The following is an 18414-nucleotide window of genomic DNA, read 5'->3' as shown; positions in this document are numbered from 1 at the left end:
TTATTAGGATCTATACCTCAATTTGAAATAGTTAAAAGTTTTTAATTCACTGAGCTTAATTTTGTTCAGTAGATACATTTCTACATGCTTTTATCTTTTGTAGGGGTATTATTTTACGTTTTTCACTTTAAAGGGTCTGTACATTGCATTTGACCTCAATGTTTTCAACTTTATTTTATGTGAAATTACTTTTTATCAACTTTTGAATGATGTGGGGTAAAAGGTCATTTTTCTAACTTCACAGAGCTCTCCTACAATTTTTGTGGACTGTTCAAAAACATGAGTACTCTACAATTCCTTGGCTCTTTTCTGTCCTAACTTTCATATGAGCCTCTTCTTTCTCCCATCCTGATCAATATGGACTCATTTCTAGCAGTCTCTTCCTGGGGAAAAATACTAACCTAAAAAGGCAGCCCTAGGAGGTCTGTGTTGAGTATTCTTAAAGGATAACCTGCTCTAAGTCTTTTAGTCATTCTACCAAGTATCTCATTCATTCATCTGGTATTGGAGAGACCAAATCCCTTCCCAGTTTTAACTGCTGCTTCCAAATTGCCTCACCTTCCAGTGAATCCTGAATAGCTCTTTTAAATAGAGTTGTTCTATTCTTGGATCCGTAAGGCAACATCCTAGGTGTTTCTTGCTTCCACACAAACTCTGATAGCATGCAAGTCTTGTGAATGGTGTTCTGTCTTAATCTGCTTAGATTTGGAGATTCGTGAGGATACTATGTCATCTAATTTTTTTAACAGATGTTGTCTGTTTTGTTTTGCAATTTCAATTTTTTTCAGAACTCAGATTGAAAAGCTATACTGTTCTTGCCACAACCTTTGGAAAATTGTGCTGATAATTTTAAATTATATTAACTCATTAAAATTCCAGAACTACCTAATGAACTGGCACCATCACTACTCTCAAGCAAATAGATAGGAAAAGTTCAATAACTTGCCCAAAATGACACAGGTAGTAAATTATAAAACCAGAATTCTAAGTTGAGAGTGGTCATGCATCCCTATAAACCTAGCACTCGGAGGCTAAGGCAGAAGTCTGAGTCCAGCCTGAGCAACTAGGCAACTTAGCAAGACCCTGTCTCAAAGTAAAAATGTAGATAAAAATAATAAAAACAAAAATGAGCTAGTGAAAAACAAAAATGGGCTCAGTGAAATGGCCTTGGATTTAATCCCCCATACTATACACAAACAAACAAAAACCACCCTACAAGATTTTAACTTAAATTCTAGAGCCTAATATTCTTCATTATGACATTCACAAGACAAATGATTCACTATAGTACTGTATTTTATAGAAAGCTTCTCAGAAGTTCATTCTGTAAATAAATGTCTCTGTTAATTCTTTTATTATAAAACTTAAAAGTTTTAGAAACTATTACAAGCCCTCTAAATAATCAGGGGTAACAAATGATAGAAACAAAATCTTACCAGAGCCAAATTAACAAGAAAAAACTTAAAATATGTCTCGAAATCTTATAGATTGTTCAACAGAACCAGTGAAATAAACTTAATCCTGGAAATTCAAGTAATCCCATCTAATCAGTAGAACAATTGCAGGTGCTTATTCATGAATAAGAAAAGAAGCTTCCAAAGTATGCAACCACTAAAAACCTACCTGGCCTTCCTTGTGTAGTAGGAGGTACGAATAGAGGCTGTATAGCATTCTGTGAGGAAACTGATGAAGTAGCACTAGCTTGATTAGCTGCTACACAATTAGGTAAGACTGGAGCTGGAACATTACTGGCACAGGAAGCTGCAATTACTGCAGAATTTCCCATCATCTGTAAGTATGAAGAAAGTTCAGAATCCTTTAAGTTTGGTTTCTCAAACAGTGTTAGTTTCTTATTTGATCCTAAATTTCAAGAAATAGTATTTTGTTTTGATAACTAAAGCACTGAAAGTCCATCTTCATGTAAATCCTACACTGAATGGTTATTTTAAAGACCTCAATTTGAGAACTTTAATGTTATTCTGAAGTACACTAGTATGATTCAAAAGTAAAGTGTTAAATTGTAACAATAAAAAGGTTCCCTCCAACCCTCCTGTCCTTATCTGACTAGCTGTCTTCTCCCCAAGCAGGTAACCTGAATTTCCTGCATATTATTCCAAAGATCTGGAATATATTCATTTTTACATGTATACATTATTTTCCCACGTAAATACTTTTAAATAGAAAAGGTACATTGCATTTTTTTTCATGCAACTCCAATTTCTGCTTATGCCAAAGCTGTTTAGAAGAACAGCCTACTTTCCCACAACATCCAATATAGGCCTGTTCACAGAGAGATAATAAAATGCAACTTGAAGATGACTATGCTCAGTGGCAGCCTCCGTTTCCTTACCACCCAATGTAGTATTGCCTGCTACCTATTCTGGCCCTCTGAAACTGCATCCAAAGTAACGAGTAGTCTCCATGGCAACGAGCCCTAGTAGACTGCTTAATCTTTATGGTGCTTGACCTTTTGGTAACCACTGACACTTGCCTGCTCCTTAAAACATCCTCTTCCTTGAATCAACCACAGTATTATACTCTCATGCTTTTCTTTTCTCCTTGACTGCTCCTTTTCTACCTATTTTCTAAAATTTAGTGATCCACAGGCTCTGTTTTAGATGCTCTTTGCAGTCTCTTCTCTTTATCAGCATAATCTTACTCTGTGATTTCAGATACCTTTTATCCTTAATAAGTAATTAAATATTATCTGACTCATATAAGACAGTAGACTTAGCAGTGTAATACCAACACAAAGAATAGTGCCTGAAATACAGTAGATGCTTAATCAATTTTATTGAATGAAATTATTAATCACTGTACCAGGTACCACGAGATTCAATAATACTTAAAGGAACATGGAAATATGATGAGGATAAATAAATGAGAAAATTCAATTTTCCTCTTTTAGACCACTTGTAAATGACTGCTTGGTTACTCTACAAGAAGTACCTTCTGGTGATAGTTGTATGAGGTAACTGTGTCCTGTGGAGACATAGAACATGGTCTTCTGTCCTGAAGAGACTTTAGTGATATAGAATATAGGTGAATAAAGGGGAATCAAGAAACCAACTACAAATCAATGAATTATCTTCTTTGATTCAACACCAAAAACTAAAGTGATCTCTCAATATAATTTGAATTTGGAAGTGACCAAGACAATCCTCCGAAAGGTATTAACTCTAGTATCTGCTGTAGGTAACTACTCTGATACCTGACTACACAGATCTTCCTCACGTCCAACTGTAGTATCAATAGAGATATTAAAATACAACTGAGTACTGAAATTTAAAGTTTTACTCAGTAGCCCTTTTTACCTCGAAGACAGTAGAATCAACAATAATTTTGTTAAAAGAATGTTTTCTATCTGAAGATGTAGGGAGAGACAACAGTGGGTTAACAGGCTACTCAGCTATATTCTATCTAAAAGGGATGCCACAGGGCTGGGGATTTAGTTCAATGGCATAGTCCCTGCTTGGCAAGTGTGGGGTCCTGAGTTCAATTCTTAGTATCCTCCAAAAGGCTAAACTAAACTAAAATAAACTAAACTAAAATTAAAATAAAATAAAAAAGGACATAACAGATGTAGTAGAATCAAAACACTATTTCCCAGTGGTTCAAGACCTTGTGTTTGTGAATATGAATGTGATTTTAAAGCCTGAGGGCTTATGCATGAGAGGTTGTGGTGGCAACAAAAAACATAGTAGCAGAAATTATTTTTGGTGACTGAGGGTGGAAGTGGAACATACCATAAAGACTGAAATCTATTTGGGGTGTGTATAAAGTAAATTCAGAACAAAAAGGAATATATAAGAAGAAAAATTAAAGAGAAGAAATGAAATGTTTACTCTTTTCCATTACTTTAATGCTGATATTTTTACTTGACTTTTTATTTGGGACGGCTATCTCAAGAGGTAGTATAGAAAGCATGTTATATGAGAATACTAGTGGTGCGGTACAGGAAAACACTCTCCATGAGGAAAAGGTAGGAGAAGAAGGCCTAAAGAAGTATGTCTCAGTTTTTTTCTCCTAAAATGCACCGAACAGGAAAAACAAAAATTTAGCAATGAAGCTGCTAGCTAAGGTTAATATTAATGATAAGAATAAGGAATAATTATTTAAGTGTTTCCACAAATATTTCAGTTCAAGCAAGGTGTGGTGGCACATACGTATAATTCTAGCTACCTGGGTGGCGGAGGCAATAGAGCAACAAGCTTGAGGCCAGCCTCAGCAACTTAGTAAGACCTGTCTCAAAAATAAAGATCAGGTATGTAACCTAGTAACAAAGCACTCCTGGATTCTTGTTCTCCCATGCACATGGTAGGAATTCCCTTCTCAGTTCCATATGACATGAGATATGGCCATGTGAGTTGTTCAGACAATGAAACATGGGTAATAATATTAATAATCAATGTTTCATTTCCTTTTCTTTACCTTGCTAAGTTGATTGTGAAAGTATATGTTCACCAGCCCAGCCTAAGTGACTATGACAAACAGAAGCCCTCTATCAACCTACATTAGACATACATGTCAAGAAGTTTTAGTGGGTTAATAATACAGCACAACCTATTTTAGAAGTAAGGTGCTATTGTAACAAAAACCCAATTGGGAAGCAGACTATGATGGGGAAGTGGTTTAGTAAATCAAATGTTACTACTTTATTATGTTTTGATTACTACCAGCAGAATACAGTAAGGTCTTTTCAAATAGAATTGTATTGAAAGAATCTGTATGCAGAAATGAATTATTTCAGCCTAAATTGTACAAGATAAAGTTAATGCTTTGAGGACAAAAATCAGAACTCAGTTTCACAGCATGAATTAAAATAACTATTAAAATTCCTCAGTGCCCTAAGATGTCTCAAAGCAAGATTTCAAATAACAAAATAACAACTAAAGAAATTTTACCCAGTGAAATCCTTACACTTGGACAAAATACCTCAGAGAAGTGTTCAAAGGGTATGGCTCTTACAGAAATGACCAATAGGCTCATGGTACTTTCAAGCAAGTAGAAAGAACTCAGGGATAAGAAAGCAAAGAATTGTATCAAATCTAAGTAGTATAACCTATAAAAAGAACTGTCAGTTTGGTTATGTGAAACCAAGAGAAATCAGGAATACCACCTGAAAAATTAAATCTTATGATCAAAGAAATCATGACGTAGAACTAAATCTATTCAAGTAAAAACAGACCAATCCTTGTGCTCCTCAATCTGTAAAGAGCACAAGACAACAAATCCACTCAGTTACCAAGGAAGGATTATTCTCCAATTATTCTCCATAGTATACTTCAAATATGGCCAAAAAAGGATGGATGTTAAAAGTAATCAAGAGCCACAGCAAACAATAAACCACAGAACAGTCTCATGTATAGGTTGGTGGCCCTCATAGTGTATGATCACAAAGATCCCAGAATTGCTACATACAGGGTATTATGAATGTGTTTCTCTCTACTCTACCAATGAAACTCTGAAGATGGGGTGGGAAAAATCTGTATTTTGAAGTTTATGACTCAAGATCAAGAAAAGCCACATATGGACCCAATATAAAGGGTTCTACATATTATAAAGGGATCATGGTTTTTGAGTTTGATCATATTGAATGGAGACTTTTAGGTTGCCTCATTTAAGGTTAAAAAAAACGGTATTGTTCCCAAGGGAGTGCGATCAAATTGAGTATTATTCTTACTGCTGCTAACGTTATTTCCAATCTACTGCCTTTCAGGCACAGAGAAGTTAGCACTTTGAGTGGGACATACTTTGGGGCCCAATGAAATAGAGAAGAAAGTGACAAATGACATATCTGGTTAAAGTTGAAAGAGCCAGTGTACAATCTACCACCTGTATTTCTTGCCTTGGCAATCACAGAGATGGAGTCTCCATCAGCCAAAGTAGCTGAGGGAGTCTTGCAGATCTCTCCACTGGATATGTAATACAACCAAGAAGCAAATTTTTCATTATAGGAAGTACAATTTCTAACCCATTATGACAGATATAAAAATTCTAATAAAATTCTGTAGCAGATCATTAATGTCTGAATTTCCTTATTCCACTTAAACCATGCATATTAGTAATATCTCTCAAAATTTAATTTTATAAAAGGGGTATAATCTTAACTAATTTCAATTTCGTCTACAAAATGAAAATCACATTAATTACCTCATAGAACTGTGTATTTAAATACATGTATATCTTACAACAGAGGTCCAGTATGTAACAGGAGCTACTAGGGTTTATTATTATTTAGTACCTACCAAGTTTGCTGTAGATGTAGTAGTGCTATATATACCTGAAGCTTCATAGTCTGGTTCTAAAGGAAACAGACAAAGTAAAGTAAAAAATGAAGCATTATTTTATAGCTTGAAGTGCTATAAACAATGGCAAATGTCAGATTATATCTACATCGCACTGACCTGAAGGATAAAGATATTCTTCATGTCTCCCTAAAAAAAAAGACAAGACAGAAGTGTTTACACAGGTTACTTTAGCTCAGCACAGGCCAACTGGCTAGCACTTGCTATTCCTCAAGTTTATGGATATATTTTAAAAACTAAAATGGGACACATCCAAAAATAAAAATAAAAATAAATTTAAAGATATATATATATATATATATATATATCCTTTAAAGTAATTGGAATTTTCTTATTAGTCAGCACATATCAAAGTCAGAGGTTAGCTGTGTACAGTACACATTTCTCCTCAGAATTACCTCAACTTATTATTTAGTACAGGCAGAGGTCCAATTTTTCCAGGGGAATGGGTGGTACAGGGTGACAAGCACATAGGCTCTGGAGTTGGGATTACCTAGATATGAAATATGGTTCACTATATGACTTTAGATAAATAAATCTTCCTGTCTCACTTTCTTCACTGGGAAGTTGAGATAATAGTACCTAGCTCAAACATTTTGAAGAGACTTAACAGAAGCGAAAATAACTTAGGATAATACTTTGCATACAGCAAATGTTCAAATGGTAACTAAAATAATGCCTATAACCCATGGTTTATTTAGGGGGACAATGAAGGTGTATCTCAAGGTTAATCCTTTGTTTAGCCTGTAACATGTAGCACTGTATATATAAAGTCAATTTCTCCTCAAAGGATGGCTCAGACTGAAGTGCTCTGATGAAAGATGATTATACCACTGAAATGCAAATAAAGTCATCTTCAGTTGGGCAGTTTTTCACCAAATAAAACTCTGCAAATATAAACTGGATTGAGTCTTAAACATATCATGTCAATCACAAAGGCATGAAACTCTAGATGGCAGCAGGATCAAAGGATCAAAGGTGACCGCAAAGATTTGGTTGCTTCAAATATCACTAGAGGTAAGCAATGTATCTGAATCTATGTACAAGGACTAAAAGGAAAAGACAGGGGTATCTGAATAAAGAGCAGAGAGAAAGTACCCTCAAGCATATGTATGTATGCACATTCAAAGTTTTCCCATATTATTCTCATACTATACTTTTTGTCCCCATTAAATTCCTGGAAAGATCTAACACATTCATACATACATAGGAAAAAGCATATCACATGAAAGTAAGAAAATTTTTAATAAAGTCAAGTCATTCAGAATGTCTTATACCTCCTTAAACCACTCCATCATTCAGAATTGTTTCAGTAGGCATGTGTTGTTTAAGAGTAAATGGTAAAAAATAAACATACCCAAAAGTGAGATGATAAAATTGTTAAGGGTAAGTACAGTTTTAGATACAAACCCAAGTTAAAATTCCATCTTTGCCAGTCTACTGTATCACTTCATTTACATGAAATGTTTAGAATAGGCAAATCCATAGAGACACAAAAAAGACTGGTGACCTTCAGGTAGACAGTTGGAGTAAGTAATAGGTGCTAACAGTTGTGAAGTTTTTATTTAGGATGATAAAATATGCCCTCATATGAAAGCTGATAGATATTTAAGCTCGAAAATACTAAAAAACAATGGATTGTACATTTTAAATGGGTAAATTGTATATAAACTTTATCTCAAAAAGTTATTATGAAAATATCTCTGCTATTTACTATGCATATGACCTCAGCCATATACAATTTACCTTTGATTTCAGTTTCTCCCTTACATAAAAATAGTGCATCTCTCAGTAAGGACTACATTAAATTACTAGAATAGATGTTACACAGGATTCAATAAATATTAATGTTTATAGATCAAGTAGACAACTTTGGGTGAAGAACATATAGCAGTCTTGAAAAATAAGAATCACATGAAAAGTTTAAACTATACAAATGAGGAAGACAACTATGAATAGCACCTTACTAATAAGGAAGTTGTTTTCTTTACTGATTATTTTATCAAATCAAAACTCACTGACAACCTATGCAGAGAACTGAAAACAAGTTTAAAAAATGAAGTGGTCTACTGAACACTAGTCTGTTCTTTTGAGAAGTACCAGGACATCTTCAAAATCCCAGCATCTAAGACATGAACTTTTTAACTTTTTTGAAATAAAATAGAATGAGACTTTCTCTGAACCAAAACTTTGGTTCACTTTATAGCCCCAATGTGCTAATCCCATGAGAGGCATCTTCTTTAAAATATTTAACACTAATTGACTCACCATTGTCACTCTGGTCATTGCCATCTTCTGAATTGGAAGTCTGTTTTCCTGAGCTATGTCCTTGCCTTGCAACACAGTATCCTGAAGTAGCAGGAATCATCATAGAGGGACTACCATGGTTCTGTACCAAAGAAAGACACACAAACATGCAATTTCCCCTATATAGTCAAAAAAGGTTAAGAGGAATGTTTTGAAAGTCAGTTAAAGAAACTAGACCAGTGATGGCAAACCTTCTAAAGCCTTCAGTAAGACAAACAGCCTGCTGAGGCATGTATGTATGCCTTAGGTTTACCACCAGACTAACACTACGAAATGCTACTATAAGAGAATTCTAAATATTTTGAGTAAATACTTTGAACCATAGAATAAAAATACAAAGAATTAATGATAACGGAAACAAAATATTAATACACACAAGATATCTAGCTCTATTCCTTTTTCTGAGATCAACTTTAAGAAAAAGTCTCCTCTCTCGTGTTTTAAAAGGTCTAAGATGAGGGGCTGGGGATTTAGCTCAGTGGCATAAGCGCCTGCCCTGCAAGCAGGCAGTCATGAGTTCGATCCCTGGTACCAATGAAAAGGAAAAAGACAAAAAAAAAAAAAAAAAAGGTCTAAGATGAAAGCTCATGTTTTCCAAGGATTTTATTCAGCTGTTCATAGCAAAACCTTAAAATTTATACAATCTTTACAAAAAAGAAAAAGGTTAACAGTTTTTTGGGTGACACTCTGACCCACTTACAGGTAAAGGTGGATAAGCAGTCTCATCTCCTTCAACTTCATAAAAAGTAACTGTTTCTTCCAAGCCACTGGGCATCTGTCCATTCTCAGGGACAAAGCCATAATGACATTCTTTATTCATACAATGCATTTGGCGATGACTACGTCTGAAGGAACTTTGGAAAACAAAATGAGGAAATATGATAAAATAGTTAATTTATTTCTAATTTCTAACTAACAGTTCAAATGTTTCAAAGTTGGTATTTTAAAATTTAGTCTGTATTCTCATTAGTCAGCAGTAAAACTAGACTTAGACATTTTTCCTGACTTCCATACTTACCGAGATCTATAGGAGAAATTGTCAAAACTCTGGCAGCACCTTTTATCTGGTTCAGGGTAAAAACCAACTTTAGGGATTGGCATGCTATGCCTATTTATAAAACGAGATGAACCTCTGAGAATAAAAAGAAAAAAAAAGAAATTTATCCTGTTTAGATGGTCTTTGTAGCTAAACAGAATCAAAACTCTTTTCTGAAAACATTCAACTGGAAACTGAGTTATATTTTTCTCAAAAATGGTATTAATGTTATCTGTTATTAATGAATATAGTGCCATGTATCACATGGACACTCATTTTCATGGCATTCTATCTTTGAATACTGAGTATCTCTTCAACTCCTTCACAATTCTCCAACCCTATGAGAACACAAATTTGCTAATGAATTCATTTGATAAGAATGTAAGCATCCATTAGCTCTATGCTCTCTTTAGGCAGACAGTACAAAAGATATCTAAATTCATAAAATTTAATTCTCCTATAGTTCTATCTATGAATTATTTGTAATTCTAAGCAATAACACACATTATCATAAAAGTCAGTTGAGTTTTACCTAGGTATCCCATATCCTCGGCCTTGTCTGTAAGATGAATGTTGAGGATGAAACTGTTCATTGCACATAACATTGCCAGCTGTCTGTGAGTAGTGAAGTGGAGGATCATGCCCATAATGCATACTGCGCTGAAATCTGGGCGAAGGAAGAGAATCTCCCCTGCTGTAAGCCATTGTCATATAATCCTCTTTCCCTCGAAATTTCTTAAATATCTTTTTCCGCTGCTTCATGTCCATCTCTGACATAGCTTTCAGGTAAACAAGTAGCAAATAAGATTTATAACCAAAGTCAAGGTCTAGTATCCTCAATTACCTTCAATTCTCATTGCTTTTCTTAGGAACCAAATAATCACAGGGATGGAATGTCTATATTTTCAAAATTGTACTAGATCTTCCATTTGCAAGTGCAAAACCAGCAGGTAATGTCTGTAATTAATAGGTATTTCAGTACTCTAATATAGGCAGCTTTGGTCATCAGAATATTGAGTTATCCAGTCACCTACATTATTAGTCTTCAAGAAGGTATTTATTATTTATGGCTGCATTTATGAAGTACCTTTCTAGTTCTTTGAAAAAATATTTTCCCCTAAAGTTTTAGACTCTAAAATCTCTATTAGCTTAAATTTGCACAAAGTCACTAAGAATTGTAGTTTTTTAATCAGGGACAATTTTATCACAGCCTCTCATCATAATACACTTGGCAATATCTGAAGATGCTTTTCGCAGAAGGTTCTACTGGCATGTAGTAGATAAAAGCCAGGAATCATTCTACAAGACAGAGAGCCCCCTATCAACCAACAAACATTAGCCATCCCACCCTGCAACTAGACATATGACATACTTTTTTTTTAAAAAAAGTACAACATATTTAAATAAGAGGAGACTACAAAAAGGGAAAATCAAAAGGCTTTTAGCATACAAACCCATTTCTGGGATATAGCCTGCAGACATTTTCTGGTAACCTCTTCCTTTCCGACTGGAGATAGTATTCCAGGTAGGAATATGCATCACTTGGGTAACTGCTTTTAAGTTAGCCAGTGGAACAACATGCCTTAAAGTAAAAGGTACCATAATGAAGCCCTTACAACAGACTCAAGTATCTTCAGTACATACCCTACCCCCTTCTGCTTTACTTGCACAGTTTCACAGCTGATTGTAGTACCTATCACATATCCAGAAAAAAAAGATTGTCATATACTGTATTAGTTCATACACAATAGATGCCCTTCCTTGGAGAAGGATCATACTGCCCACTCCACTGACATCAGTCTTGTGTGTGTAAACAATGTATTTTAGCTAATAAAATATAAGATGCTTTAAAGACCAGCAAGTGGCCTTTCATGTTATTTTTGCTCCTGCCTGTGATCATGAAAACACATGTCAATACAAAATCTCTATTGTCCTAGGTCCTTTTATTGACTTCGTGTAGACACGTTAAACAAATAAAATATGAACTTTATTGTTTCTAATTGCTGAGAATTTTTGGTCATTAGTCAGCATAGCCTAATTTAATAGTTCTTAAGGTGGATCAACAACATTAGTACTAGAAATTCAAATTCTTTGGCCCCACCCCAGAACGACTGAATAGGAAACTTTGGGGTTTGGACTGAAGTGTCCTCAGAAGCTCTCCAGGTAAAACTTAAAAAAGAGATTAGCCTATCACGATACTGACAACAAGCCACTTTTCCAATTGCTATGAACAGTTTTATATCAAAATTCTATTGTCCTTAATTTAATGCTTCTAAAAGTTAGCTAATGACTAAGATCTGAAAGGTTTTATTCCTGATACATTAATATTTCACACTTAACAATGCTTTTATAATTCCAGATAATTAGGCCAGTACCAGACATAACTAGCATCCTAGTAATTCTTAGTATTAGGAAAAGGCATCATAAGGCAATGATTTTAGTAATTTAAGAAATTCTTATATTCTTACTTTTCTGCCAATTCTTCAATGAAAACTGTTACTGAATTGTTCTCATTTCCAACTTCTTGAATGTGAGCATTGTAATATTTTCCATCTGATTCCAAGCGAACCTGAAGAGAGAAAGCCACAGTAATACATCTAGTGTGAACAATACTGACAGCTGGCTTCTGCCAAACAAAAATATCACTTTTCCTATTTGAGATAGCAGGAGGCATTATGGTAACCATTGTTGATCACCTTGTGTTATGTTTTTACATTATCTATTATGTCCACCCTTTTGATTTGACTGTCTCTGTTCTGTTATGTCACATTTGGTTTTACTCTCTTCCAAAAAAGTAATAAGAACTGTGGGAGTAACAAAACCCAAAATGTGTGATAGTCATTGTACAAAAGAGAGGAAAAGAAAGTGCTCTAAACGATATAACTGCATGTATATTTAAGTGTATAAGACAATAATATTACTGAGTTTTGTTAAATCATTGAACAGAACTGTTTGCAGTCTCACTGTTTGAATGTCCACTTTATATGCTTTAATTTTGTAACTTGAACAAATATTTCTAAGATGACAATATGTAATCCATTAACTAGTGATTTCCCACTATTTTTTTCTGAAATTCTGTATATAACTTGTACCCTTTTTCTGCTTTTTTATTTCTCCTTAAATAAAATTAAAAAAAGAAAACAAACAAAAAATATCACTTTTCTCCAAATGTAATTAAGTGTCTACTTTTTTTAAGTGACTAACATCAACACCACCAGCCTAGGTCAATGGAAGAGGCACGTCTAGCACTAAAAAAGTCTATAGCTAATCATCACCAAAATTTGTCATTAAAACTTAACATTTAAAAATTTTCTAGCATTCTGTAAGTTTTGTTTAGCTCATTTTAATGAGCCCCTTGCCAGGATAGTCAGTCATGCAGGCATGTACCACATGTAGGAAAGTGCTAAAGGCTTATGTTAAAGACAATACTTTAAGACCTAGTTTAATCAACTTAGTTGTCACTTGGAAAAACAAACTATTTATTCTTTAAAGGAACTAACCTGACATTTGTCTCCTAAATAATACTGTCTTCCAGCATACTCCATGTAATCAGATTTTTGAAGTTCTATTAAAAGAAAAGGAAGACTGAAGCTCAGTTAAAATAGTTCTTCTCCTATTTTATATTATTTAATTTCCCAATTTACTTTTACCACAGAGCTTGTGACAATACTAGCCCTTTAAGTTAAATCTGGGAAGAAAGTAACAAAGGGCTGAGACTTGCCAAAAACAAGTTTTGTACTTTAAAATACAAACAGGTGGAAATGAGGAGCTTGTAATCATAGTGTTAGTCAAACACTATAAATGTACAGTAACCATATGCGTCTTCTTCCAAGGAGCCTATTTTTTTAACAATGTATTATATTATACTAGGTCTTAAACTCATTCTAACTACATTGAGGTTCACTGAGGTTCAAGGAGTTAAATATAGAACTTTAACACTTCATAGTGGAGCTGTAATTCATGTCTTACTACCTGGTAGTGATGCATGCATAATAGTCCCATCAGGTGATGCACGCCACCCAAAAGGGTAGTCATGCATGTACCACAGGTACAAGCTGCTTGATTGGACAGTCAGTAACACAGGCATATACACCTATGGTTCAAGATGGTGGGATTGTATTAAGGCTTACCTTAAAAACAGTATTTTAAGGCCTACTTTAATCAATTTAGTTATCATGTACAAAGAGATAAACAATTTGCTATGCTAAGAACTTAATAAAATTTGTTTTCTGTATAGAGCCAGAAAGTAAGTATTTCAGATTTTGGGGGCTCTACAGTCAAAATTATCGACTCTATTATAAAATTCCATTTGTGAATACTGATACTTGAATTTTATATAATTTTATGTGCTCTTTTAATTTTTCCTGCCACTTCAAAATGTAAAGACCATTCTTAGCTCATGGACCCAGAGAAAACAGGTAGTAGAGTTAGAACTGGTCCAAAGGCCTGACCTACTTATTTATCAATGGGGATAGTCTTGACACTTTACATTTCAGATGAGTCTGTCTCCATTCACTAAAATTTTCTGTACTTTTTAGACTATCTACAGGCTACTTCTACACAGCCTTGCAAAGTCCAAAACTCAAATAAGCATTAGACTAACAATAATCCTTTCCATTTCTAATCCTATTTGTTTCTTATTCCACATTTAAATTATATGTAATAAGATAAAAAGGCTGTTATTTAAAACAGTATGCTGAAAATGTATGTTATAGTTAAACAGTTTGCAAAACTATTCTCCCAGCTCTGTCAGGATTCCAAAGTATACTTTTGATATTGCGTACCTTTTCTGCTGTCCAACCAAACATCAAATTCTACATTACGATAGATTTCTGGATCCAGGGCTTTGAGTACTTTATAGGGGAAGGGCATCTTTGATGGATTTTCTGGAGACTAAAACAAAAATAATAATCATGCTGCAAACTTACTATCCTTAGTCTAAGTCTTATTTCTATTGAGGAAGGAAAAATTAAAGTGTTTTTCATACTTTTTTAAAAAGATAACTACAGGATACAATGATACTTGATTGTTGAACTAAATTCATTCAAATTCATGTTTGAACACCAAAAACTTGGAGAACTGAACATATTTTCTCCATAAGTAATGAAAAACCAAATGATTTGTTCTGAGGGCCAAAAATTACACTCATAAATTCATTTTTCCAGGTGTTTTAACAAATTTCACAATGATTTCTTTCTTCAAATCTGTCACGGTTCTCAATCTTCTTAATTTCACTGCTAGAATCACTAACTGTCTTTGGAGCCACAGTTCTGATATTTTACCCAAAGAAAGCAACAAAAAGCACAATGTTTTTAACACCCTAACACAAGCACTATATATTATCTAGGCAAGATCAGTGCTTAGATTGAAGCATCACCCCTTTGTGTCTGTGCCAAGATGTGACGTGTAACTTGCTCTTGGCCCATATAGGTTTTTTTTATGTCGGATTTTTGGTTCAACTCTAGAGCAAAGTTGTAAACTGAGCAGATTTTTTTTTCTAACTTAGTTGTCTGAGTAGTGGAAAGGTCAAGGTATCACTGTATATGCCCTATTTCCTTTCTTTATTAAAATAAGAAATAGCAAAATAAATTTTACCATGTATTTTCAATATCAGGAATACTTGAATTTTATATAAAATAGTAAAACACAAATAATGTAAAAGGTTGTAGATGGCAGTCAACAAGCCCAGACACATAAACCAGTCTCACACAGACCTGGATTAAAAATGCAGTCAGAATTTTGTAACAAATGTTATTTTAATATGCACCAAAAAATAACTGAAAAGCGAGCTCTCCTCTGCTTTTTTAGAATTTCATATTGAATACAGTTTAAAAATCACTGATACTTGATATACACATAGAGATTGATTTTTTCATCGGTACCGGGGATCAAACTCACGACCGCCTGCTTGCACGGCAGGTGCTTGTGCCATAGAAATTATTTTTTGTTGTAACAGCATTTGCTCTATTAGCCTCAAGTTGAAGGCCTACTTGATTTTAGGCCTATACAGATGGTAAAAAACTCTGTTTCTCCAACTTAAAAAACAAGATTAGTACCTACCTTCTTCAACTAGGATAAGAATAAGCATTGCATTCTTTAATGAAAACAAGTAACTTTAGGGTAAAAGACTGATTATAAAACTGAGTATTTGGTTTGTAATACTATTTTAACTTGAATACAAAAGCTTATGAAACATCACTAGTATGAAGTTTGTTTTGAAAAATCTCAAATTCTGTAACAAGGATTCAGAGAAAACAAAGCAGACATTTTACATTTTTTAATACACAGAATTCCCACAAAGAAAAACATGATCATTTCTTCTTGTCCTATATAATTAGAATGGACTAATTTGATCTTAACTATCTTTGTGATGCTGCAAGCCAACAGTATGAAAGTTCTTTGCCTCAGAAAATACCTAACCTTCGATTCTTCTCTTCCTTGATTACAGTCCTCTTGCGTATTCTGAATACTGCAACCAACACTCCACTCTTCAGTCCTAATTGAAAAGAATTAGATCAAAGAGCTTTATACAAATGTAGCAGTTCTTTGTCTCATAACTAGCAACCATACTACTACCTAGAGAAGTAGCTCATTTTAAAACTTAAGGCAAATAAAACTTTAATACAAATACTTCAGTATCTGTATTATGCTTTTACTTTATAAGTACTGCTACAATACACTTACTTAGCAAATTATAATTGTGAGGATATACTCTTAAAGAGGTCTCTATGATTCTGCTTCCTAGTGTTCACACTCGTGTGATTCCCCTTCTCCTTGAGTTTGCTTCTATTCAAGATAGGATTTAGGTGATTAAACTATAAAAATGTAGTGCCTGTATTGCTGGCCTCTCTTTCCTCAGCTACCTACAAGGCAAAGCAGCCACATTCACTAACCCAGAGTGAAAAAGAGATGAGGGCTACCTCTGACTAATTGGCAAAAAAATCTGAATCTGAAGCTCTGAGTCCCACAACTGGAAGAAACTAAATGATAAAGAACAACGGGGAAAGGCTGTATCTTTTCCCAAAGTTCCAGATAATACTCAGTGCTGTTCACATTCATTACAATCTTATGAGACCCTCATAGTTCCCAGTTAAAGAATGCCTAGATCCCTAACCCACATAAATTTTAAGTGTGCTGTTTTCAGCTGCCAAATTATAGTAATATACAGCACTAGATAACTAAGGTACTTTGCCTTCCTACTACTACAGTTTCCATAAGCCTAAATTCCTTAAAACAAGTAATCAGTAAAGAATGAAGCAATTTTTACCCTGACATATGAATGCTGCCCCCAAATGGTCCAAATTAACTTTAAAAAATTCTCTTCTATCAAAAAGAAAAAAAAAGTTGCAAGTATTAAATGTCAAAGAAATAGAACTACAAGACTAAAACACAAGGTAACATCTGTCTGGCATAAAACCTGTATCCATTTCTGGACAGAACTAGGAAATCAGAAGCAAGAAACAAGAACTACAAGGCAACAAACACAACACCTACTTTAATATCTAAAACCCCAAATTTTCCATTAGATCTACTAAAACAAAGGTGCTTTCTCAAAGGCACACAATCTACATTTCCAGTGCATACCAACAGCAGAAATTCAAAAGCTCCTAAAACTCCACTTAGCCTGAGAGATTTCTATTAACAGAATGTGTATATTAAGTAACCACCTAACCTCAGAAAACTATTGTGGTTAGAATGTTTCTTCTCCAGTACCCTATGCAGCCTACCTACAGAGTACTTAGGTGGATCAGGTTTTTTTTTTTTTTTTAAAGCAGAGTTCTCGCTCCATTCTGACGTCAAATTTTGTGAAGGTAGACCCAGAGAACCACCTTTTTAACAAGCACCAAGTAATTCATATGAATCTAAAGTTTGAAAAACACATAAAGTAGATAGTTGGAAAGCCTCTTCTAGCAATAAGAAATGAATCATCATGAACAGAATACAAAGTTTATTTTTGGCATAATTTCTTGCTCCTCATTAAAAAACATATATCCCTAATATACATTTACATATACATGTGTACAGGTAATATAAATCATAAGCTTACCAGGCCCCTTTCACATTCAAATGATAATACACAAGAACAGGAAATATGATTATCACGTAGTTAACATCCCCTTTCCCTTTACTACCTATCCTGAGTTGAAGTCTTGTAATTAATTTCAGCATCTTCACTTCCAGTCAAAGCATTGTTTCTATTCTTCTTAGAACCACTTCGAAACAAGTTAACTGCAGTTTTCAATTCCTCTTCATCCACAACAAACACATCTTTATAGAGAATTTCGTACAATACAGCTGAAGTATGAAAAAAGGATCAATCCACAATTGGTAAGACTTTAACAATGTGAAAGTAGCCATAATCCAACATACCAATTACCTAAGTATCAAGAAGGTTTTGAAAGAGTTGTATTTAGTGAGTCTCTCAAATCAAAGACTGGCAACAAATCATCTGAAACCACACCAAATATTTACGAAGTTTTTACGTACCCTGACAAATAGCTGCACTTGACTGAAATTGTTTTGGGTACACAGAATCATAATGACCATTACTTGAATAGCAGAGTACAATCTAAAGAAAAACACAGAACAATTAATGTTACATGTCTTACAACCACAAAATTAGGTTGACAACTTGAAATTTGATAATCAATAATGTTGTAACATTTTAAGTGATTTTTAAAAAATGTAAGAAAACACAAGATGTACCTCATTAGGAGATTTTCTTGGCAATTGATTTTTAAATGCTAAGATTAAAATCACTAC

At 34.1% G+C, this 18414-nt stretch overlaps 1 protein-coding gene across 5 annotated transcripts in view; it reads right to left on the bottom strand.

Moving 5' to 3' along the window:
- The window catches only part of Alg13 (ALG13 UDP-N-acetylglucosaminyltransferase subunit), a 66210-nt gene that overhangs the window by 20037 nt on the left and 27759 nt on the right, over positions 1–18414 (bottom strand). For 4 of the 5 annotated variants that reach the window (XM_013150189.3, XM_063246289.1, XM_063246290.1 and 1 more), the window contains 14 exons: positions 18139–18220; positions 17784–17946; positions 16072–16147; positions 14436–14544; positions 13152–13216; positions 12120–12220; positions 11106–11233; positions 10184–10430; positions 9634–9747; positions 9316–9469; positions 8577–8697; positions 6408–6437; positions 6249–6304; positions 1624–1789 (listed from right to left, as the gene is read on the bottom strand). In XM_013150189.3, coding sequence (XP_013005643.1) covers positions 1624–1789; positions 6249–6304; positions 6408–6437; positions 8577–8697; positions 9316–9469; positions 9634–9747; positions 10184–10430; positions 11106–11233; positions 12120–12220; positions 13152–13216; positions 14436–14544; positions 16072–16147; positions 17784–17946; positions 18139–18220 — 1612 coding nt within the window. Of the gene's footprint in view, positions 1–1623; positions 1790–2949; positions 3022–6248; positions 6305–6407; positions 6438–8576; positions 8698–9315; positions 9470–9633; positions 9748–10183; positions 10431–11105; positions 11234–12119; positions 12221–13151; positions 13217–14435; positions 14545–16071; positions 16148–17783; positions 17947–18138; positions 18221–18414 lie in introns of all 5 variants that reach the window. The other variant, XM_003467568.5, reaches the window with a different exon arrangement.

This window comes from Cavia porcellus, unplaced genomic scaffold, assembly GCF_034190915.1.
Source record: "Cavia porcellus strain 051 isolate PalLab524CR breed Dunkin Hartley unplaced genomic scaffold, mCavPor4.1 scaffold_3, whole genome shotgun sequence".
NCBI lineage: Eukaryota > Metazoa > Chordata > Mammalia > Rodentia > Caviidae > Cavia > Cavia porcellus.
This window is presented reverse-complemented; position numbering and strand designations above follow the sequence as displayed.